The sequence below is a fragment of the Pomacea canaliculata genome, linkage group LG5 (assembly GCF_003073045.1).
Source record: "Pomacea canaliculata isolate SZHN2017 linkage group LG5, ASM307304v1, whole genome shotgun sequence".
NCBI lineage: Eukaryota > Metazoa > Mollusca > Gastropoda > Architaenioglossa > Ampullariidae > Pomacea > Pomacea canaliculata.
Window position 1 is genome coordinate 13,137,434 of NC_037594.1, and position 23,602 is coordinate 13,161,035.

Sequence of the window (23,602 nt, forward strand, 5' to 3'; positions counted from 1 at the left end):
AGCAAAGCTAGAAAAGATCATTATTTTACTGTTTTTCTGCTATTGTGTTTTAGGTTAGAACTAAACTAGAGAAAGTTGGGATGCAACAACTGTCTCTTCTGGAAGAGATGAAGAATGATACAAACAACCTTAAAGGATGTTTACATGGATGGAGGAACAAGAACAGGAAAGGCAATGACACGGGAAATCTGCAGAGGGGTTCCAGTCTCGCTTAAAATCAGCAGAAGATGTAGAGAGTCTGAGGAGATATGAAGACAGACCCATAAAAAGGACATGCTTGGTATGTGCTTTATTCTGATTTGTTAGTAGGAGGAGTCAAATCTTTTATCTGATTCCTTTAAAGGTTTCCATACCATACCATTCATTGTATAAAACTAATGACATGTTTGCAGTACTAAAAAGTAATAAAGGCATTGTTATGGTGGCATTGATTAGAGCAGATAGTAAATTTTCTGTACCCCACTTTTGCTTGGTTGTATGAAACTTCCTGATTGTTGCTGTCTTTTTTTTTTGGGGGGGGGGTGTCTTTAAATACTAGTTGTCATAACAGGTATTATAATGTTGCCACTGCAATTTTTTTTTAAAATGATGTGTATTATTTTTGTCTGTTTTCAGGAATGCCATTCGGTGATGCGTCGGGGCTTCACATTAAAGCATGTAGTGAGGGGCATTCCTATCTGTGCTATTTTCAACTGAGTTGGCCTGATTCTTACAACTTCATGGGACTCAAGACACCCCTTCATTTTACAAACAGTTCAGGGTAAGGATTTAATATTTGACTCTGTGTGTGTGTGTATACGGTACATTAAACATGCCTGTCATAAATAGGACTGTTTGGATTGTTTCTTTATCTTTTAGTTATGAACCTTAACCTTTGACTCTGCTAGGTGCAGACAAGAATTCATGAGTCATAAAAAAAAAAAAACATGACAGGAAGATAAATCAGGGCCTGGAGAACTGTCCCTACCTCATTTTATTGTGATTGAATTACATTGCCAAAATAAAATATGGACACATGTTTACGCAATTTCTAGTGACTGTAGTCCTTTAATCAGCTGGTTAACACTGTGTAAAAAGGAATTAAAATGACAGTTTATAGACATCTTTACAGTTCCCATGTATTGGGATTGTTTTTGAAATTAGAATTTCCAGAGTTTTTCTGCCTATAGAAATTCTAACTGAAATTCAAATGCAGTTCCACTTGTAGTTCCTTTCTGTTTTATAACGCTTTAAATTTTTATGCCACTTTACATATCAGTATAATTTGCTTGTACCTCTTTTTGTTTCACATTATAATTCTGGATTTTAGGGTCAGTAAACTACATTAAGTGATTACTTTTTTATGCAGACCTCATATTCTTATATTTGTTCTATTTTTAGATGCTGCAGAAAAAGTTATCCTGAAGCTACGGATGCTGACTTGCATGCATCAACTTGGTTAGCTGGTGCTAGGGATCAAGAGAATGGCAGAAGGGAAAGGGTTGAGCACAGCCTATACGTCAGTTAATTGTTCTGGGGTGGAGGACAAGTAAAGCTGTGCAACTTTCTACCTACAGTTGTAAAATTCTTGTACATAACCTGCATATACTAAATCTGGATTTATATAATTATATAAAACTGTGCTGTGATTATTATTTACTCTAACCCATTAATTTATCAATGAGGATATTTTCACCCGATCCAATAAGAGATGTGTTGTGGTAAATTCAGAATCATTTATATGTTTACAGTTCTTTTCTAATACCTTCTAAAATTCTTGAACATAATTGTGTTTCAAACATGTGTTTGATGGTTTCCTTTTCTTAGTGATAAAGGTGCAATTTAAAATTTAATCTGTTTTAAAAGATTGTAGTTAATACCATAAGCTGCAATCCAACCTAGAACCTTTTTATAGTTAATTTCATGACTTTGATTTATTTTTAGAAATGTCTATTAAAGCATCACTCTTTTTTGACAGCAATTCAGTTCATACTTACATTTGATATATTGTCATAGATCTTTGAACCTTTTCTTTGGGAAAATGTAATTAGTGTTAAGGAAACTGCAATTTAATTTTAATTGTTTTGTCAATGGATACATGGTTTTGCATCGTTCTACATACTTATAATTAAATAACGAATGTTGCATTAATATATCAAGAGGAAACATCTTTTATGTATGCAAACAGACAATGCTTTAAAAAAAATTTTATATATTTTTAAATTATTTTTTTTATCAGTTTGCTTTTTATCCTTATTTTATGATAACATTTTTACCTTGATAAATGATAATTGTTTATGTATACAAATGAGAACAATGCTTTAAAAAAAATTGTATATTTTTAACATTATTTTTTTATTAGTTTGCTTTTTATCCTTATTTGTGATAATATTTTTACCTTGAAAATGATAAATTGTTTATGTAATACAAATGAGACAATGCCTTTAAAAAAAATTTTATATTAAAAAAATTTTTTAGTTTGCTTTTTATCCTTATTTTACCTCAATAAACGCCAATAAATAACAAATCATGTTTGTTTGTTTTTTTTATAACATTTTGCACTTTTGTGCACTCTTTTGCTGCTTGTTATATATATATATAATTATTGCAAAATACACAAATTATTAATCCATTTGATATTGGTATTTTTTTAGGAATTTGGCATGTTCTTGATTTAGAAATATGTAAATCAGGATATGCCGAAATCCCTAAAAATACCAATAATCTGAAGATATAAATAGTGGGATATATAAAAAAAAAAGATGGGACGTACCCATGAGCCATCAGGGTTGACTAGCGGTCACAAGGGGGAGAGAAGCGTCCCACGCTTGTTTCACAGGTAAAACCGACATGACCCCGTTGTTACGGCCCGGTTTCACTTTCGCTATGGGTCGGACGCCATTTTGCCACATGGCCCCCGGATACTCAAGACATGTCCCCCACCTGTAGCCAATATTCCTTTGCTGCTGGGGTAGCTTAATTGCCCGAGACGAGATCGAGCTGACCCAGGATATATAGTTACCCCAGGCCTTCACTGTATATTGGTGAAAGGCACTAACCGTTGCGGCACCGGACCACTACCCCCTACTTCCGCTTCATTTGTTTGTTTTTTTATTTGTTTGTTTGTTAGTTGGGGTAGTAGTGATGGTGATGGTGATGGTGGTGTATATGTGTGTGGGGGGGAAAATGGGGGAGGCAAACGTGCTTCACGCTGACAGTATCTTTTCTGAGGGGGAGGCTGCTCCTCTTGCCCATCCTTTTATTAATAAGTCTTCGCTTTGCCACTGCCAGATTTTTTTTAAAAAATGTTAGTTGCGTTTGTGCGTGCATTCATAATTAAAGTTCTTTATTCTACATATATATATATAGTGATGAGCATTCTCATGAGGTGTAATATATATATTATTATGTGGACAAAGCTGGAAAATAAAGCTTCAACATACTACTGCTACGTATGATCAACGATAATGATTCTGTCGATAATGTTTTGTTTGTTTGCTTGTTTTTTGCAGTTTACCATCTCTACATGTACATGTAATCAATGGTTTACGAACTATTGGGTGCTTTACGCATTAGCAGTAAATGCATTCATTTTCTTTACGGACGTAAAACTATAAACTGAATAGCTCATTGAAACCCGAAGATAAACAGGGGTTACTACTACAACAACAACGACAAAAACAACAACAACTCTTCTAAAAAAAAAAATAATAATGGGGCTTAATTTCATCCAATACTCTTGTAGAATTTTGGTTTCTCCGAGACATTTACAAAACAAGTGTAAACATTTCCGGTCATGCCACTTACTTGAAGCGTGAGTAACGAGTGTATTTTTTACTTTCATTGGTTATTGGAGTTACAGATTTTTGTTTGCATTGAAGTAAGCACAGTTGGGATTCTTATTAGCCGTGGAGTGGATGAGGGGTAAATGTACTTAAAAATCAGCAGAAATTAACGAGTTCCGTAACTCGGCGACTACTATCGTATTGATACGGCTAGCAGAAGCATAGAAGTATTGAAAATATCTGTAGATTTTGGGTACATGTTATTCAACAATAAGTATATTTGTAATTTGTTTTTATATTTATTAAAGTAAAAAGACAGCGTAGAATATGTCAATGGTTTTGTTAAATGTTAGGGATGGAAAAGTCCACCTTCTTTTCAAGACAGTATATGATCAGATTAGTAAGGTGTGTTACACTACGATGACTGTACTTTTGTTTCAGAGAAGAATGTGTTGTTTTGAACTTCAAATTGAAGTAGTTATCGAAATGCAAATAACTGACATGACGAATTTAAAAACATATATATATAATGTATTCTTTTTCATTTCATAGCAGGAGGATGGGAAGCATTCATATATTTCCTTCCTTTGGCTTAGTGTGATTTATTTATCAATTTTTTTGTTGTTGAGTAAAATAATAGAAAAAATGCAGTAAATATTCCAATTGGAAGTCTATGTAGTATGTAGACATTTTAACATTCCTTCTTCCCCACAAAGTAAGGAAATTTTTCTGCCAAATCCTGCTTCTAAAATATGCAAAGCAAAAGTTTTCACAATAAAAGCATATGAAAGACATTTTTGTAAACTTAATACTGCATGTTAATTTTTTATGGCTGTCAGACATCAGGCTTGATCTCTCATATTTGCGAGTAGTTATATTTCTGCATAGAAAACATTTGTAATCAGGAGGCTCGTTTTCCAAATGTACTACACATAGAAAATTATTTTGAGGAACAGTAATTTGTTTGAATAGAAAAAAGAATTTCACATATGATCATGAAGTTTAAAGCAACAAAAGGTTTTGGTCAAATAATGGGTGATAATAATTGTTTTAAAACATGCCTGTCCATTGAAAGGAAGCTCTAAATGCAATACAGTAGTTTCTATATTTTCTACTGTATCTAAATTTGAATATTTATATATAGAGTTTTCAGTAGGCATGCCAGTCAGGCAATGAGTATGAGATTTAATTACAATATTTTCTGTGGTCTATAGGTTTGATCTTAGTTTATGTGATTTTTATTGTCCTTTGAGAAATGTACTATAAGTTTTGAGCAAACGCATCTCTTTGCAGATGCTAATTATATGTTACATTAAATTTACCCAATTTTGTTATTACATGATGGATTACTTAATTTTAGTTAGAAGAAGATCTTAAATAAAAAGTTGAAATTGAATGATTAAATTGCATTGTCAAGCACTTAGCTTGTTGTCCTTCCAGCGGGGATAGTGAAGGCCTGCTGGAAATATTTAGTGCACACCAGAAATTAAAGTGTTTTATTTTGAATAATAACTAATGCTATGTGATGGAGAAACAAAACACTCCATGGTCTATTTTTGTCTAAGTGTCTGTCTGCTGCACATCAGTCATTCATATGAATTTTAGTTTTAAAAAACAATTGATCAAATAACATAAAGTAAGGAGTAATCCCATATGACACAGAACTTTCATTACAAGCATTAGAATTGGAACTGTGCTTAAAGTTAAGTTTAGTAGAATGTTTCTTTGGCATATAGGACAGACAATAACTGTTACATCCACATGGGAGTTTCTCATGTTTATCATTTAGTAAACAAAGGTGACCCTAGCTTGAACTCATGCTCTTGTCTTGTGTAGATAGCAAGCAATGACCTATAACTGTGAACTGGTTTCCATTAGCTACTTGACTTTAGTATCATCCTAATGGCCTATGACCCCAAATTTGTCACTATTAAATGTAATTTTACCCCGTAATCTTTATGAATGAAATAGAAGATTTTGAATGACTAGACTGGATATGTTTACAGATGAGAAAGCCACAGTGTGAGGACAATGCCTAGGTTCTCATGGCATCAGGTTTTCAGTTTTGAATATGGTCAAATAACCAATGACCCATTGCCCACTGACATCTGCCCAGCACCAGAGTGAAGATGAAGTTACTAAGGCACCGCATTGCCCAGGTCTACTATACTCATGGGCTGTTTTGTGCCAGTCACCCCTACTCCATTCTCATCACAGTGTGCACTATCATCCTTATTACATGGTGAGCTGTAACAATTGCTTTTTCCCCACTCTTTTTTTTTTTATTGTTAAAATATGATCAAATAAAGGCAGACAGCAAATTTTTGTTTAATGTAAAATGTGTGCAGCCATAATTTTTTAAGTCCTCGGATCAAATAAAAGCTTTTGAGTTTTACACCTTGTTCATTTAGGGCCCATAACAGCGAGGATAGGTTGCAGAAATTTGGAAAACTCAGTGTTTAAGTCTTTCAGTATGCCATCATCATGTAGAAGAATTTTTATTTATGTCTGCTCCACAGAATGGATTTAGATATCTTAAAATTTGAGAGCATATTCTTTGAGTGATGAAAAAAGCAACAGACAAGAAGGGAGGGGAGGGAGTAAGTGATTGACACCACCACAACCTTTACTTTCCCCTTCACTCAAAATGTCAGGAAAAAGATATCAAGAATACAAACATTTCACTATTTTGCTATGCTGATGCCATGTTTGGATAAACTTGACTCAAATTTGACTTGAACTTGATAAAATGATAGATCAAAAGTTAACAATGAAATCACAGCTGAAAGCATTAGCAGTAGAAATCAACCTAAGCAAAGCTGTGTCATCTGGCTAGTCCTTGCATGTAAGAAAACATTTTGTTCCACCCAGTTTGATCAAATATCATGAGTGTCAAGAGTAGGAAATTTGAAGGTATATACCAAATTTGATATTAAAACCTTGTAAGAAAAAACAAACATTTAAAGGCTGAACCTCCACCTTATGGTGGTAAAGAGATGTTCAACCCAGGGCAAGTAGACAAGGAGCACACATGATACCCGCTACCATCATGGTCATGCTTTCCTTATTTATTCCATAACTCATACCCTCACCTCCCTTCTTTGGAAAAAAGTCATTCATTCCATCTGTAAGGTAAAAAGTTCAGAGTTTAAAATTCTGTAAAGTGAGCGAGTTATGTATCTAAGAGGTTTTGCTTTCTTTCTTTGAAGACTGTATTTTGTTTTTACAGCTATCCTCTCATTAATCTCCCACTACCAGGGAATGCACCCCAAGAGTTTAAGTCACAGCTATCCAGTTATTCAGTTCCCTCCAGAGTTTATACAGCAGCTAAAGAAAATGAATCTGATGAGGATCTCAAGCGACCAAGATGGGTCAGTTTTAAATACTTTTTATGTGGGTTTTTTTCTTTTTAGTTATTCTGAGCATTTCTTGAATATTTTACTTGGTGATGTACAATTTTAAAAAGGAGTTGTGAAATGTCAGTATGTGAAATATCCATAATACATTGCTGAGCTTATTATAGATAATATTACCTTTCTAGGCATGCAAGAGGTAAATACTGGCACAACTTTCTGGCATCATAAAGAAGTATTTATAAAGGAGCATCATGTGTGTGTGTACATTTATATATACACACTTACACCTATATGTACATACATCATTCTCTTGGAATTTTTGCAGTATGTGGGCCCTCCAGTAGGCTTTGTCCAACAATTTGTGATTAAGTCTGCTGTGTCACCATGGCATCCTCAGCAGATGATACCCACTGATGCGTTTCGGGCTCCACTTAGCAGAGTCTTTCAAGTTTTGCATGAAGTTGAAAGCTTTCAGCATCAAACCCGGTATAGTTTGTAGTCTTTTGCTTCATTTCATGTTTTGCAGGGGAAATTTGTATTTATTCTTCAACATGCAGTGTTTCATAACAATATTACCAAAGAAAATGTCTATAAGTAATGGCTGTGCAAACACTGTTTTATTTGGTTGCATTATTCAAGAAATGGCAAGCAAAAAAGCAAGCTGGGTTTAAATGATAGATACTAATGTTCTGAATGATAGATGCTGATGTTAGGAATCATTTCCACTCAAACTTTCAGGACGCAAACTATTCTTTACTTTCACTAAGGTCTAAAACACCGCTATGGTGGTACATGATGGCCATCATGTTTTGTTGTCAAATGTTGTTATCAGATGCATCCAGCATGAAAGCTCACTTCAGTCTTCAAAATCCAGTCATCAGTTAAGCTCATCATGCAAAAGTCCCATGCAATTTCAAAACTATTTACAGGGAGAGAGAACTGAGTGAAGGGGAGAAGACTGGCATTCTAGGGGGATGCCGTGTCAAAAGGTGCTCTGCATCACAAATTAGGATCAGTTTATTTTCTTTTGCAAAAAAAAAAAAGTATGGAAACATGGTGGCATCTAAAAACCAGCTCAGCTTTGTTTTAGACATGATAGTAAGTAAATGCCTTATTTGAAACATGAAATTTTGAGCAGAAACAAAAGCATCAACAGCTATCATTGGTCTTCTGTTTTTTTACTATCCAACATTCCATTGTTTCCTCAGTATCTTTATGAGACTTCATTGTGCATGTAGGTGCATATTTGTAGCATATCAAGTAACATCAGATAACATTTGCAAGATTGTATTTATTTTACATTGTCACCCTCAGGGATGGCATGCAGGCAATTCAAGACATATGTCTCCACATCTCGGAGCCCATCTCCTCAGGGCATATTAAAAACCTGTTACCTCAATATTCCTGCTTCATGGTGTCTCCTGCTAACTTGTGGCACAGTGATCATAGGAGGTGGGTGCTTTGTAAGGATATCAAGTTGTTGCATTTGTTTCTAAATATTCTGCTATGATAAAGACTTAGGGAGTCATCCTTCATTTTATGTCTCATGCAGGAGAGATACATGAAAGCATGGCACATGAAGACTTTGTTTTGAATCCAAAGAAGGTTGCACTTGTTCTAAGGGCTTGCATCATCACTGTAAATCCTTTGATCTTGACTCTGGAGTGTTGGAGTGAGGAGTAGAGAATCAAGTTTGCATAAGAACGCCTTTCATGTTAAAGCAGCATAATGTTGAGAGGTAGAAAACAAGAAGTTTTGTATCCAACCATTGTTCGCGTTTTTCTATTTGCTTACAGATTCAGCAAAGACCCAGAAATTATAAAAACAGTTTATCAAAAATATGGTCAAACAATTGAGACACCACCAACTATTAAAGGTGAAAACTTCTTCATTATTGCTTTTTTTCCATTTTAGCTTTTATAATTTATACAGGGTTACACATGTCATTGAAACAGACTTTTAAAAACCCTTTTAAATGTTTTGTTATTTCTTTTGTTAGTGTTCGAAATATAGTTTATCTCTTTAAATGCTGAAATAATTGATAAGCATGAAAATGAAAAAGTACATTTCTAAGTTTTTGAGGGTGTGCATGTCTTGTGGTAACCTAATATTACCAAATTTTTTTTAATCAGGTATAAAGGAACTGGCTCAGATTAACAATGACAAATCTGTTTTCTTTAATGTTTTTAAACATTTTCCTTAAGGCCAGACACCGGTCGAAAAAAAAAAAAATTTTTTTTTGTTTCACGGGATAGCGTGGATTTTTTTGTATCAGCTATTTAGCCCTTGAATGAAGTTTCAAAAAATGGTTTTACTGCACTCGTCGCGCTATCGGTTGCCATGGAAACAATCCAAAATGGCGCCAAAACAAACAATTTTAAAAGCTAAAAACTTCTTCAATTTTGTGAGTAGACTCAAAATTCTTTTGAAATAGTTACCTAAAAGACAGATCTACATTTCTATGATAAAGAATTTGCGAATTCCTTCTTAGTTTTTTTTTAATAATTTTTTTTTGTAAAAAAGTGTTAAATTTTAAGAAATGTTGATGTAAAACGGTATAACTACCAAACTACTAAGTAATTTTTAAAAATCTATCATAGAAATGTTTAAATTTGTATGAAGAAAAGCTCAACCAAATTGCAGATCTATATCTCTTGTCAAAAAAGAAGGAGTTAGCTTTTGAAGTAAACAGTCTCTAACCAAAACAAGGAACTGAGAAATCGCGGAAAGAAAAACTGAAAGCTTAGTAACTTCTAAACTACTCAATATTTTTTTAAAAGCTCTCATAGAAATGTTTAAATATGAATAAAGAAAACTTCAACCCAATTTTAGGCTGTATCACATGCCAATATAAAGTTATAAGCTTTTGAACTAAACAAGCTTACTAAAACAAGAAACTGAAAAGGCGAAGGAAAACAAAGTGAAAGCTTAGTAACTACTAAACCACTAAATATTTTTAAAAGCTCTCACTGAAATATTTACATATGTATAAAAGAAAACTTCATTCAAATTTAGGCCTGTATCACATGTCAATATAAGTTATAGGATTTTAAGTAAACAAACTGTAACAAAAACAATGAACGGAAAAAGCGCGAGCAGAAATATCAAGCTTAGTAACTTTGTTTTTATCTAAGCCTTTCATGTAATTTACCTGCTGAATGAAAATATAACCATCTTTCAATGTGTTACTACATATAACTTTAACATTACTAATAAAATTAATTATTTTATTCACTTTTAGAAAAGTCAACATGGTTGTGTTGTGTACCCAACTGCTGACTAGGCTTCAGAGAAGTACACAGTAATAAAAACAATGGTGTTTGCAAACATTGAGCAACACAGTTATAGGTTTAGTTAGTTATATAGAAGTTCAGTGTCCACTAGCTTCATGGTTTTTGCCATCTTTGGTCTTTTGCTATCTAACATTTAGTGATGATGTCGCATGTTGCTTCCAATTTTTGCGAGCATCTACTGAAGTAGCAGCATTAGTAGGAAACACTCTCATCTTTCTTAGCCTTCAGTTGCAGGGTGATGGGATGAACATCAATTAAAGAAATTATTTCAAAAGCTTATAGGGGAGTATAACCAATTCTTGCAGCCCTATGCTATACTGGGGGCAAATAGGAATAAGAATAACCTATTCATGAAATCTAGAGATACATCACTGGTGCACCAGAATTTAAGCAGCTGCGCTCATGTTCTGTTCCTCTGTATCCTAGGATTATTTTATGAATTACCTCTGTAGTCACATGGATTAAAGATGGTTGATTTTTGTGGCTAGGGGTATCTTATTTTCTGTCAAAGATTTCTGGGAAAAGCACTATAGCTGTCTGGCCTTTTAGGGGCTGACAATGATGTGCTCTCTAGACACTGAATGGCTTCAACTTGACTAGATAGCAGTTTTCATTGTTTGTTAGGAATGCTATACATAATTGTCTTCACATTCTGTTTGTTACATTTGGTTGGAGTAAGACCATCCAACCCCCACCCAACCTTTGTTTTCTGTGCAAATGATGTAAGCTCTGTTTCCCTACATTCCTGACAAAGTACATAAATAACTAGCATTGCAGTTGACTCAAATGTGTAAATGTTCGCATCTAGTCCTGATTACTACCGAGATTTGCAGCAGAAATGAAAACTTCGCTTTATTTTCAGCTCGCTTACCACATGACTGATGGTGTTTTCGACAGCCGAATTCGGTTCACTAAGTTACTTTTTTTAGCTGCTACGACAGTCTAAGAACGTCCACGTGGTTTTTATTTTTTTTGCACGTGGTATTGTGAGAAGAAATGAGCGTCTGACAGTCACAATAAACATTTAATATTAACGTTAATGTCTTAGAAAAGAAAATATCCCAGAACAAGCTTTGACTTGCTGTCGCCATTTGTTTATACATCCGGAGGCCATGACAGTTGCCTTGTGGGATACCCGAGCACAGCCGAAGCGTGTTCGTGTGCCCTATGACCCCGTCTAGGTCGGCATTAGTGAATTCTGATTGGCTATATGCAAAGTATGTTACGCATGCGTCCATATAAGGAAGTTTCCGACCCTTTGTGTCGTCTAGAAAAGAGCTGTATCATAGCTTGGGCCTTCTAAGGGTTTTGACTCAGCCTTTGTTGAAAATTCATGTCCTGACCTTTCGACCGATATACGATGTGACACAGTTGCCCACGTGGCGAGGTGTGTTGCTATGTCTCAAACATTCTCTATTTCTCGCTAATTCTGCGCTCGGGAAAAGTAAATAGGATAGAAGTAGATGTTTTTCATTGACAAAATAGACATATTTCTAGATTGTTCTATGAAAAACCACTTGGCGAGTGAATAGAACAAAATATGAACTTTGACAGTATGAAGTAATCTGAAAATGGCCAAAATGAAAAATTTTTGACAATTTTTCGACCGGTGTCTGGCCTTAATATGCTCATTTTCTTCATGAGAATACTTTTATATTACAGCTTATTATTAACAAATCCTAATGCCACAGATTTGCTCTTTGGCTTGCCCTGGAAAGACACTGGCATCAGCAGGTATTTCATTAGAAACAGGCAGCGTGTCATCTCCTATGCCATCACAATAATCTTAAAAAAGTATGATAAAGGGTAAGTAAATCCCCAAGTCATTAGACAGATGTGTGAGAGAATATGAACCATTAATCTGTGTGTGTCCGTCTGGCCCCGTTCTTGTAAAAGATAAGATTTTTACATGTTCTTGCTCTTAGCACATCGATTATTCTTGCCTTATCAGTAGAAGAGGCTGAGGTATGCTAAGATTGTCTTGATTTGTTAATGGAACTTGAAAGTTTAAATTGATTTTTGAAAGTTCATCAGAAAGAATGAATGTTGCATTTTGTTCTCCCCATTGCAATGAGTGTGGTATTGGTCTAGGTTTATAAGTGCCCTGAGGGAAAGACTTGAAAGGGCATTCCCAGAAACTTCTCTCAATGTGAACAATACAGAGGTAGACAGCTTGGTACACGTGCATTACAAAGACTTCAATTACATTGTGGAGTATACACCACTTCTCGTCACTTATTTTGTGCTGCTGTTGTACATCTACTTTTCAGTTCGTAAGTAATATTTGGAATTTTCCTTTATCTTCTCCCTCTGCGATCCCTTCATCCTAATTTTGCGTTTTTAGTTTTTCTTTTTCTCGTTTCATGATTGTCATGATGAAATGTCTCTGAATTTATTTTACAGTTTTTATGTGTGCAGAAGCATAGTAGCTAGCACATAAAACGCAGTGAAAGAAACATAATTATGGTCTAGTATATAGAATAAAAAAAATTCTGCCCATAGAATTGTTATTACTTAAAACTGTAAAGTGTTATATTGTTTGTCATTTTTTGTTAAATATTAAGTATTGAAAAGTGATTTTTTTTTAAATTTTAATACAAAGAATTTGAACTGCCTGAAGCAAAATTTGCCATTCTCTTATTGTTTATAATTTTTTTCCTTTTGTTACTATTCTTTACCATCCAACAGGGAACCGATTACCGTGGAATTATTTACATAAATGTCTTTAATGAAATCATCACTTTTAGGTCTTTTTTAATAAGCAGATTACACTAAAAGATCTGTAGATCTGTCTTGTCAACATCTTGGTCTATGAACATCCTCCCACAGAAGAATGACCTGGCATTCTAATTAAAGACCAACCTGAATGGTTTGCAATTTTTGCAGATATTGGTAGATATAGGCTATATAAACCTAACCTGTAAATTTCAGCCTTCAAAACCAATCCATTAGTTATCTGCTACCAAATGCACGATTCGCACCTGCGCTCAACAAGCGCCGCTAACAGTGTACTACGTCACATTGGTACACAATTCACAACATTGCCTAAAGTCAACACCAATCAAAGCAACAGTTCAGATTATTCAGACATTGAAAGTCTGCATTTGCCATGCTGAAGTAGCAGTTTTTCAGAACCACGAGATATACAGACTGTCAGCCTCCGAATAATCCGGACTGGGGCTCATTCTCTCTCTCTCTGATTGGTGTTGACAGCTGGCAACCTTGTGAATGATACACTCACGTGACGTAGTACACTTACTGCGCTCATTGATCGCAGTTGCAAATTGTAGCGGATAATTAATTAACAGATGGGTTTTGGAGGCTGAAATTTACGGGTTAGTTTTATACCACCTATATCTACTGATATCTGAAAAAGAAATGCAAACCGTTCAGGTTGGTCTTTAACTTCACAAAAAGAGCCACACGAATTTCATCTGTTTTTGTGTTTGTAATGATTAGAGAGCCTGGCTTTGAGTGGGATACCATGCTATAAAGGCTTACATCATCATCATTATTAAGTAATTCTTTACGATAATTTGTGCAGAGTACAAATCATCAATTGCTTGACAAATGTATGAGAGCACATAATTATGAACAGCCTGTTAAAGAGAGGGACCTGTGAGAGACATGAACACATGCTGAAAAACTATTTATATGACACCAGTGATAGTTCTGAGGTACCACATCAAATATATTTGGCTATTTTCGTGTCAGGCAAGATCGAGATGGTGAAGTCTCAGTTTGGTCTGGCTGTCAGTGCTGTGGTAACAGTTGTCTCATCCCTCTTCATGTCCTTGAGCTTGTGTTTTTTCTTTGGTCTGAACCCTACCCTCAATGGCAGGTAAGAAGGCACTCTCAGACTTAACTTATAAATTTGATGATTCTGGCTGACCTTCAGTTTTAATGCTACGTAGTTACATGGAGAAACTTCAGACCTTAGCTAAAGATTTTATTGTCAGTTTTGTGAAGCATGATATCTTTGTCTCCACTGTGTCTGTGCCCATAACAAACAGTACTGTCCCAGCATTTGTTCCTGATAGCTGATTATACATTTAAATTTTTTTTCTCTTGTAACATACAGTCTTATTAGTCCTTAGTTGGTCCCTATGGAATAACCATCTCCTGTTTTAATCTTTGATTGCTGCACAATCTCATTTTCACTTCTAAAGCCTGTATTACAGTTTTTCAGTCTGACAGTTTCCATATGCCATGAAATGTTAAGATCCTATTACCTAGAACCTAAATGTCATGAATGGATGTCTTACAACACATTTATTTAAGACAGTTGTGCATTCTTTCAACAAAGAGCACAATGATTGCCTTAGGCTGCGCAGGTTACATGTATTTGCTGTGCCAGGCCAAGGGCTTTCATGAAAGGAGACAATCGCCATCAAAATTATCACTATGAACAGATGCCACCTTTGCCTAAGCAGTGCTTGGCTCAAAATGCTAAAAACATGACAGAAAAATGATCCCTGAGTCAAAGGAAGATGCATAATACACCTAGTCATCAAGTAATCTGCATAGCCACATATGAAGAGCAGGTGAACATATATCATGTGGAACATAGAAAACATCCTACACTGAATGAAGAAGTGAAGTTGCACAAATTTACCAAAGGTGATGTAATTCAGAAACAGCATCCTGAAATCCAAACACTAGTTGGAGTAACAAGCAGTTGAGTCAACACGCAGCTGTTGTCCTTGGATGTTGAGACTTACTCACTCCATCAGTAAAGCACAGCAAATGCCATGAAGGTCATAACATAATCACATACTTCCCAGGTTGATATGTCGACACATGCAAAAATAACAAATATTTTTCATATCTGTCACATTCTCAGTGAAAAAAAAGTCAAAGTCTGTTTATCAACAATACTTGTACCAAAAGATTTTACACAATATGAGCAGGGAAAGTTTTACATAACCCTAGCACCAAAATGTTTTTACCTCTTCTGTATGGGTACCTAATTTATTTAGAGCCTATGGTGGGAATGTCCTCACTTGATTGGATCTCTGCAAGATTAGTTAGCCTGCAGTTCTCCTGGTCTCACTGGTAAGCACAGTGCTTACACCTTCTAGTACAATCCTTTACCATTAACCTGCTAACATACACAATGCATTCAGTCTCTCATGCAGATCACATGAAAGGGGTTACAAAGAATTGTGTGATGGACTGATCCCTGAGTGAAAGGGAGAAGAGAAGGTTCTCATTCTAACATTGATTTGAAAGTACAGAAGACTATACCTGCAAATGGTAGTTCATGTTGTCATGAGCATGAGTTTAGTCTGTGTTAGAGAATCTTTCATTTTATTATACCTTTCCAGTGAAATCTTCCCATACCTTGTGATGCTTATTGGTTTGGAGAACGTTCTGGTCATCACAAAATCTGTGGTTTCTACTCCAGTCCACCTAGATGTCAAAATCAGAGTTGCTCAAGGTCAGTGGTTGGTTGTTTGTTATTTGGAACTTTGTTTAGGGATGCAAAGCATCATGCGCTAATTACTGGGCATATTTGATGAGAATAAAAAAATGTGTTAATTTTTGTTAGTGGCTGCAACATATAAGGAGGTAAAGATCCACAAGTTTAATGCCCATAGTTGTTTACCAGTCTAACAGCACAACCTTTACTTTCTGCCACCTGTAACTTTCCTGAAGTGCCAGGTATCAGATACTGTTGTGTAGGCAGGGACCCAACTGAGTCTAAAACCTGTCACCTTCAGCCTTGATGTCGAGCACATAACCATATACCCTTCTGAGTCTTTGTTCAATTATGTGCTGCATAATGAATAAGAGAGCATATTTATATAAAACATAACTTGCTGACATATTCTTTGCAGCCTGTTTAATATTGATGCTGTTTATATATTTTTGTGTACAGTTTACAGTAAGATGATTCAGTTAGTTATATAAAGTTAATAGTGATATAAAGCTGTGGGGGGAAGGAGAAAGGACTGATTCTGGTTTTGGGCTCAGTAAAGAAGGTTGGTATGTTAATGTAAAAAGTAACTATTTGTGTGCATTGTTTCAGGGCTGAGCAAGGAAGGTTGGTACATTACAAAAAACTTGTGTACAGAGTTGTTTATTATCTTCATTGGATTCTTCACTTTTGTTCCAGCCATACAGGTGGGTATCCATGAAGTTATGTAAGAACTGCTTAGATGCATATTAAGTTTTTAACGTTTTCAGATATATCCATAGCAGTTTTACTTCTGTCGTCTATACAGCTCCCTCCCTCACTGAGAGTTAACCTCACTTGTTATTTGAATTACTCCCCTTGGCCTATAAAAGGCCATAATATCAGCAGTTTTTCTTCTGCTTCTTCTTTTGCAGTCAGTCATGTTCAACATTCATGCACCAGCATTTAGTTGTTCCATATAATTGAAATATACATATACTTCTTTTACAGCTTTACCCTTTTGGCAAAGTTGAGATGAGTGGTGAATGCTTTGGACCACTATTTATCATCTCAAACAAGTTGCATACTTATGTACTAGACACCTGCTTTGCACAAGCCAAGGTGTTCCCTTACAAATTCGCCCTTTAACCTTTACTCATTTAGAGGAGGGTTGTGGAGCACCTTAAATTGCTGGTCCTATACAAACCAGCAGACGGGCTAGACATGCAAGTTTCAACACACATCATGTACTAGAATTGTGGGCGGTCTGAAAAGTTCTGATTCATGGGATAAACAGTTTTCAGAATCAGGAGTTGTGGCTTTTACTGACAACACAACAGATGCTCATTTCTAAAGACCAATGGGCATGACTGCCAGAGGTGTGCATGTGGAAGTGGTAGGTCCTCCACTGTTGGCTCTTGTTTTAGATAAGGCTCAGGTGTAATATATTCCAGGTCAGGTGAATGTAACTTATTTCTTTCAGCCAAGGATCAGTGAGAGTACCCACAAAGGGGTCTCTTACACTCCCAACATCTTTAGATGATCTGCCTCAAGTTTTTCTGCCTGGTTTTAGATCTTTTTGCATTTTGGTAGAGTGCAAAGCTATTCTCTTCATTTCATTTGGGCCTAATCTGAGGTTTGGACGGTGGACACCTTCCCTCACATATTGCAGAATGGTCTGTTGTGGTAAGTCTGTGTTCTGCAACACAGACGGTCAGCTGTTGATCACCCTGCTAACTTGCTGAAGTTGGAGACTTTAGACCTTTCACTGTTTTTGGGCATTTCCTGTTGCCTTTTGGTGTTTCCCAAGCTTCTGCAGCTTGTAGCACTTACCTGGAAAGCCATCTCAGACAGAGGTGTGTTTGAGGCAGTGTAAAGAGTATCAACCTCTTACAGGCTGCCATAGCCATCTACAAAATGGCAAGTCTTCTTGTGTAACAAATTAAATCTTGAAGTTAACAAAGTTTCTCCATCTGTGTTGGTGGAGATTTTCTGACGGCTCTTTACTGATAATATCTGGCCCCATTCAGCATTAAAAGATACAGGTCCACATTGTTATTGACTTTTAGACATATTTGTTGTTGGATGTAGGATAAAGCAAGCATCGTTCACATCTCATGACACTTGCACATCTTTAAGGCCCATGTAGTTTTTACTGTTTCCTTCAGATTTTTCAGTTTTAGGCCAGTGGGTCGGTTTCTATACTAACACCCTTCTTTACTACCAAAAACAGGTTACTTCAAAGGGTTCTCAGATCACAATGAATCCACTTCTCACTGAAGTTTTTATAGAGTAGACACCAAGATAACAGCATCTCTGGATTCGGTTAGTCTACTGGTGGCTGCCCAGCATCACATTGCTTGGTAATTGGGTGAATAATTGCCTCGGCCCTCCTTACCTCATTCTATGATCATGTCATCTGGTAAAATAGAAGAATAAATACAATTTTTAAATAAATTGTCTTTGAGACTTACCAGATAATATGACGAAACCCTCCACACTAGTTTGGATGTGCCAGCCATGCAAAGAAAGCTGATGGTCAACCGATTGTACGGTCTCCCTTTTTTTTTTTCCTCTCTCTTTTTTTTTTTATGCAAAGGGAGATAATTTAAGGGAAGTAACTAGCAAATCTTGACAATGCTCTCTTAGTAACCGCATTTAGAGAGGATGCGAACTCTATGGCTGATGATGTAAAAGGTAGTGAAATTCCTATGGTCATGTCTTTGTTAAGTCTCACAGAAAGACAATTTACTTTAAAATTTTATTTTTGACTATAACAGGAAGAGGAAAAATCTGAGTAATTAATGACTGAAAAATCAATGTGCAGGACTGTTGTCATATTTGTTTTCAGTTCACACCAAATTTATTAACTTTTGTTTATTTTCTTCTAACAGGAATTCTGTTTGTTTGCTCTTGTGGGTTTGTGGACAGATTTTTTCCTGCAAATGTTGTTCTTTGCAACTATCTTGTCAGTTGATATTCGACGCATGGAGGTAAGACTGTATATTAATTTTATAATTATTGTAACCTTAGCATTCTAGATTCACATTTAATACATTTGCAGACTTATTAAGAAATGTCTCTTTGCTGTTGTAGGTTCAGTTGTTGCATTTGTATATGTGTCTAATTTCAGTTGGCTGATCTACATCGTCAGAGTGTACAGCAGGGCCCTGAACAGGACTTGTCAACATCAATCCAGCCCCTGATTCAGTGTCCTTTTGCCTCTCGTCTCAACCCCCAAAAACGTCCTTCCACTCCGTGTGCTTCATCCCACCCAAATTTTGATAGAGTTTCTCCAGCTCCATCTGCCCAAAGGTCAACACCAACACCTTATTCCCCAATAAGTTCATCCCTTACTGAAGACCTTCGGCATTCCACACCAAAAATCTACCGCTCAAAGTCAGCACCACGTCTGGACATAGAGTATAGTCAGGAGCTGTCACAAACTGCACCTCAGCAAAGCCAAGAAGCTTTTTTCCAGAACATGCCAAGGCGGTTAAGACTGTTTTACTTCTGGGCCAGAACCCGGATCTTTCAGAGACTGATCATGGTAAGCACTGAGAGATGGATTATACTAAGAGAAAGAAATTTCCATAAAATATTCATGATAAGTTCCTAGCAGCTTGCTCAGATGTAAAAACCTGACACATTTCAGAGCAGTGTAAATAGCTGAAGATAAGATGATCAGTCCTTAAATAGACTTACAGTTGTTACTTAGTAATATAAGGATTAGTGTAAAAATAAATAGTTTTAATCTGGAACTCAGAGATGATATCTGAACAAAAATAATTAGTATTTTGTAGATTTCATCTATAAGCTGCTGGTTTTCATGAAGGATTTATGCTGTTACATGAATTCTATAAGCTGCTGGCATGCTTATTGATAAGTTGGCATGATCTGCATTCTATAAGCTTTTGGCATGTTTGTCAACAGGTTTGCACTGTTATTTGGATTGCCCTCATCGTGTACAAAACAGGGCTTGTGGAGCAGCTAGCAAATCTTGAAGACTCCTCCATGTCATCACCTGCCACTGGCCAGCAGCACCTTCATCAATGGGGAGACCATCCTTTCTCCTCAGACATGATGCGTGAGCGATCACTTGAGCAGGAAGCTGACAGTCCATCCTTACTTGGGAAGGGAATGTGGTGGGGTCGTGATGGAGGTGAAGAGCCACTAGAGGCTGGTCTGGTGGAGCACACACAGCTAGAGGCCTGGCGAGGCTTATCTCACAAACACTGGCCTCGTCTTCTGGCTTTATACAATATCAGCATACTTGGCAGGTACTTGTCATTTATCAGCAAACTTTTCACATATGTAGCCATTCTGACAACAGTCTCGCTGTATCTTAGGAGTCTTTATAATTTTATGCTTTGTGGTGGTTTTTTTTTTTTTTTGTTTTTTTCTTTTAAATAAATTATATTCTACTTTTGAAACTGCTTTGTAGAGATTGGAATACTAATCTGTAGATTATCTGTTTTTATTCTTGAATACTGTGACTATTGCATATTTGTTCTTCGTATACATTGTTCTTCATATGCCTTGTTGAGTAAGTTCCACGAAGATGAGAAGTTACTTCCATATCATTAGACCGTTAGTATTATTATCGTCTTTATCTTTTAGTATACAACTTCTGGTTTTAAGAAAAAAATTAGAGATTAGCAGAATATTGTTTTATGAGAGATAGCAAAGAACGAATGATAAGTCTGGTGACAATGGAGGTGAAATTGGGAAATGATGTGGTAGTCTTTGTTCTTTGAGCATACAGTGCTCTGCATTTTTTTTTCCAATATTTAAATATTTTCCTAGGTACATCAGTATTTTGCCCTCCATTCATCTCTCCATCATTGTTGACCCTCAAGTAGCACTACAAGAACGGCATCCTAGTGAGTCTCAGGGCTATCTGTTACCATCACAGTCTCTGCCTACTCAGGAAAGCCACTCCTCTACAGAAAACAAGCAGGCAAGTCTGCAATGGATCGACTTGATCGACATTTATCTTCCATTCTGAACCCTGATCACTGGTAGAAGTAAAGCTTAAGCTGTTTGTTAAGCGTATTACTTGCCCCTAATTTTTCATATGAACTGAACTGTTAATTAAGAAAGGTAAAGTAGCATAGTTTGTGTGTTTGTTGAGATACAAGTACAAAAAATTTGCTTTCTGAAAGGAAGTACATTTGACAGGTTATCATGTCCACACCTAAAAGACATGTGAATACACACATATTCATGCATGTGTGTGCATAGGGTAGTATCTACACAGCTATGCATAATGCCTCAAAAAGTTTAAATAAAGAATCATAATGAGAAAGATCTTATTGCGTAATTCATTTTAGTGCTAGTCTCTATCTGTGGACAACTTTTATTTTGGAGCAGTGCTTGAGCATGGCTTTTTAGTTTGTAATTTTAGAGTTTTGATATCACATTTTGAGGCCTCCTTTTCCTCATTTCAGCAGAATATTTGGAGCTATTCCTCAGACAACACCCAGTACACAATGTACAATCCAGAGCAACTAAAAGCATTCTATCCTAAGTCAAAGCGAGAGTTTGTTATCACCATCTGCTTGAGTGTTCTGTCTGTCATTGTCATCACCTACTTTATGGTGGCTCTGTACAAGTGCATGTGCTCTCGAAATTATTCTCGCTGGCGACACTCTTTGGCAAGATACAAGGCTCGCCGTCAACGAGCAAAGGGAACTTATTATAAACAAATCAAAGATGCAGTGCCAATCATTTTGACTGGTCATAATCAGGTGAGTGCAGATTAAAGAAACTAATACAGTATCAGTCACAATCTAATCCAGTGTTTTTAGTTTATTGGTTTGTTTTGGGTTTTTGCTGTTTATTTTTGATTTTTTTTTTTTTTTTGGTAAGAAGTTGTTGAATTCAGCACCTTACAAGTCGTTTTTAAAAAAATATATAAATAATAATTTATATAAATGTTTTAAGAGTCGTTAGAGTTTTATGGTTGTACAATTTTAGCACTGAAACTGATGATTCCTTTAAGTTGGCTTAATTAGAGGCTGTTTGTAAATACTATTTAGTGTTGAGGTACTTGTCATTTTGACAGGAAATTGAGTGTGTAGCAGTGGATGGACAATTTGTTGTCAGCTGCTGTCTGGGTGGTCAGTTACGCATGTGGGATTCTAACACTGGTGAATGCATCTCCATCATGCAGCGCTACAGGTACTATCTGTCACAGTTTATCTGTCATTTGCAAGAGCTCATTTAGAGCATCACATCTTTTTGATGTACCTTATGTAGATGTTTCAGAAATAAAGCAGTTTGAAATATGGTATAAATATGAGATTTAAACATGCAAGAAATAGTGTAAACTGTACTCAGGGGATTATCCATTTATCCATTGAAATTTAAAAACAGCAGAAGATATCATATGCGTGTTTTAGTTAATTAATATCTATGGTAACATGATCCTAGTTCTCCCTGCAGTCCTGAACCTGCATTATCAGACTGCTAATTGCTTTTCTGCCAAACAGTATCACTCCGCCCAGACGTCGAAGGCCATGTGTTGGTCGCAATATTGAAGATAGTGATGCAGACCTCTATGCTGAGTATCATGGGGATAAGATGACTCCAGAGAGCACAAGTTCCTCAGAAGGATCATTTATAGACAGAAATAGGCTGTTGGAACGGCGTTCAGAGAGGAATCGACACGTCATTGACAGATATCGTGACCTTGGCTTGGATCTGGTCAGCTCTATCAACACTGACTTTGTTGCCATGGATCCACAGCCAGATGCAGACCACACACAGGGTTATGATTTCAAAAGGTGGTTGGACGGAGTCAGCACTGAGCATTTTCAGCCTTTGTCAGATGTGCCATTTGCAAATCGTAAGATACCCAGTGCTGATGGGAATTGCACTGTACCACCTGGGGAGGATGTGCGTGCTCGTAGTTGGAGCCAAGGTGAGTGGGTTTTTTTTTTTTTTGTTGAATATATTTATATATTAAATCCTCTGATTGTGACTTTAAGTGAAGTAATCTTTCAAAAATTAATTTTTAGATGTACTGAACACTTGTGCTATGTGGGAAATGAAAACTTCCTCTTTATCCCATGTCTCCATTGCACATAGGTGACAGTACTATAATAGGGGATCCACTTCTGGCAGAGGATGGTTCAGAAGGTGCTCGGGCATCTGCCATTTGGTGCCTGACTGTGAAAGATGGCCTCATAATTGCTGGCTGTGGCAATGGAAGGATTGAGGTACAAAAAAAAAACCTTTCGAAGTTAAAATTTGTTGCCTTCATTATGATGAGTTTCATCAGTGTAGCTTTATGGCTGCTTGTAAACAGCCTTCTGTTATACATGTGACTGTAAATTTTTTGCATTGGTGAGAAGTTCTTGCAGTTTTTTATTTTGGATGTTGTGACTAGTCTTGGCTGCCCCCTTACTCCATAGGCTGTATTTAGTAAAATGATTGTGAAGAATTACATCAGCTCACAATTGCAGATGTCAGACATAATTTCTCATTAAACAGATGTTAACTGCTCAGATGCTGGTCCATAGGTAGGACTATTTTTTATGTAATCTAATGCATGTAAGTGTGGCCAAGTCCTATAAGACTGGCCTGAAAGCTCTATCAAAATGTTTCCAGGGTTCTGCAGCTGTAAAATTTGAACATAGCTTTATATAAGGACACTGAAAAAAATAGCAGGAGTATTTGTCCAGCTCCATTGTCAGCTGACATACTAACCAAGACAGTATATCATGTTGTGAAATTTTGTGTTTTCTTCCTAAGAGATAAGCCAGAACATTTGATCAAACAAAGCAG

The 23,602-nt window shown here is 36.2% G+C and overlaps 1 protein-coding gene across 3 annotated transcripts in view; it reads left to right on the plus strand.

Annotated features, from left to right (window-relative positions):
- Positions 1-3,717: 3,717 nt before the first annotated feature.
- The window catches only part of LOC112563736 (sterol regulatory element-binding protein cleavage-activating protein-like), a 28,780-nt gene continuing 8,895 nt past the window's right edge, over positions 3,718-23,602 (plus strand). Inside the window, exons 1-19 of one of the 3 annotated variants that reach the window (XM_025238015.1) lie at positions 3,718-3,793; positions 5,771-6,006; positions 6,994-7,135; positions 7,446-7,606; positions 8,435-8,572; positions 8,917-8,996; positions 12,105-12,219; positions 12,505-12,686; positions 14,128-14,254; positions 15,741-15,853; positions 16,445-16,539; positions 18,706-18,804; positions 18,945-19,361; positions 19,745-20,091; positions 20,618-20,771; positions 21,262-21,561; positions 21,879-21,994; positions 22,306-22,736; positions 22,904-23,034. In XM_025238015.1, coding sequence (XP_025093800.1) covers positions 5,894-6,006; positions 6,994-7,135; positions 7,446-7,606; positions 8,435-8,572; positions 8,917-8,996; positions 12,105-12,219; positions 12,505-12,686; positions 14,128-14,254; positions 15,741-15,853; positions 16,445-16,539; positions 18,706-18,804; positions 18,945-19,361; positions 19,745-20,091; positions 20,618-20,771; positions 21,262-21,561; positions 21,879-21,994; positions 22,306-22,736; positions 22,904-23,034 — 3,261 coding nt within the window. In that variant the 5' untranslated portion in view covers positions 3,718-3,793; positions 5,771-5,893. Of the gene's footprint in view, positions 3,794-3,885; positions 3,904-5,770; positions 6,007-6,993; positions 7,136-7,445; positions 7,607-8,434; positions 8,573-8,916; positions 8,997-12,104; positions 12,220-12,504; positions 12,687-14,127; positions 14,255-15,740; positions 15,854-16,444; positions 16,540-18,705; positions 18,805-18,944; positions 19,362-19,744; positions 20,092-20,617; positions 20,772-21,261; positions 21,562-21,878; positions 21,995-22,305; positions 22,737-22,903; positions 23,035-23,602 lie in introns of those variants that run through there. The other 2 variants (XM_025238017.1, XM_025238016.1) reach the window with 2 other exon arrangements.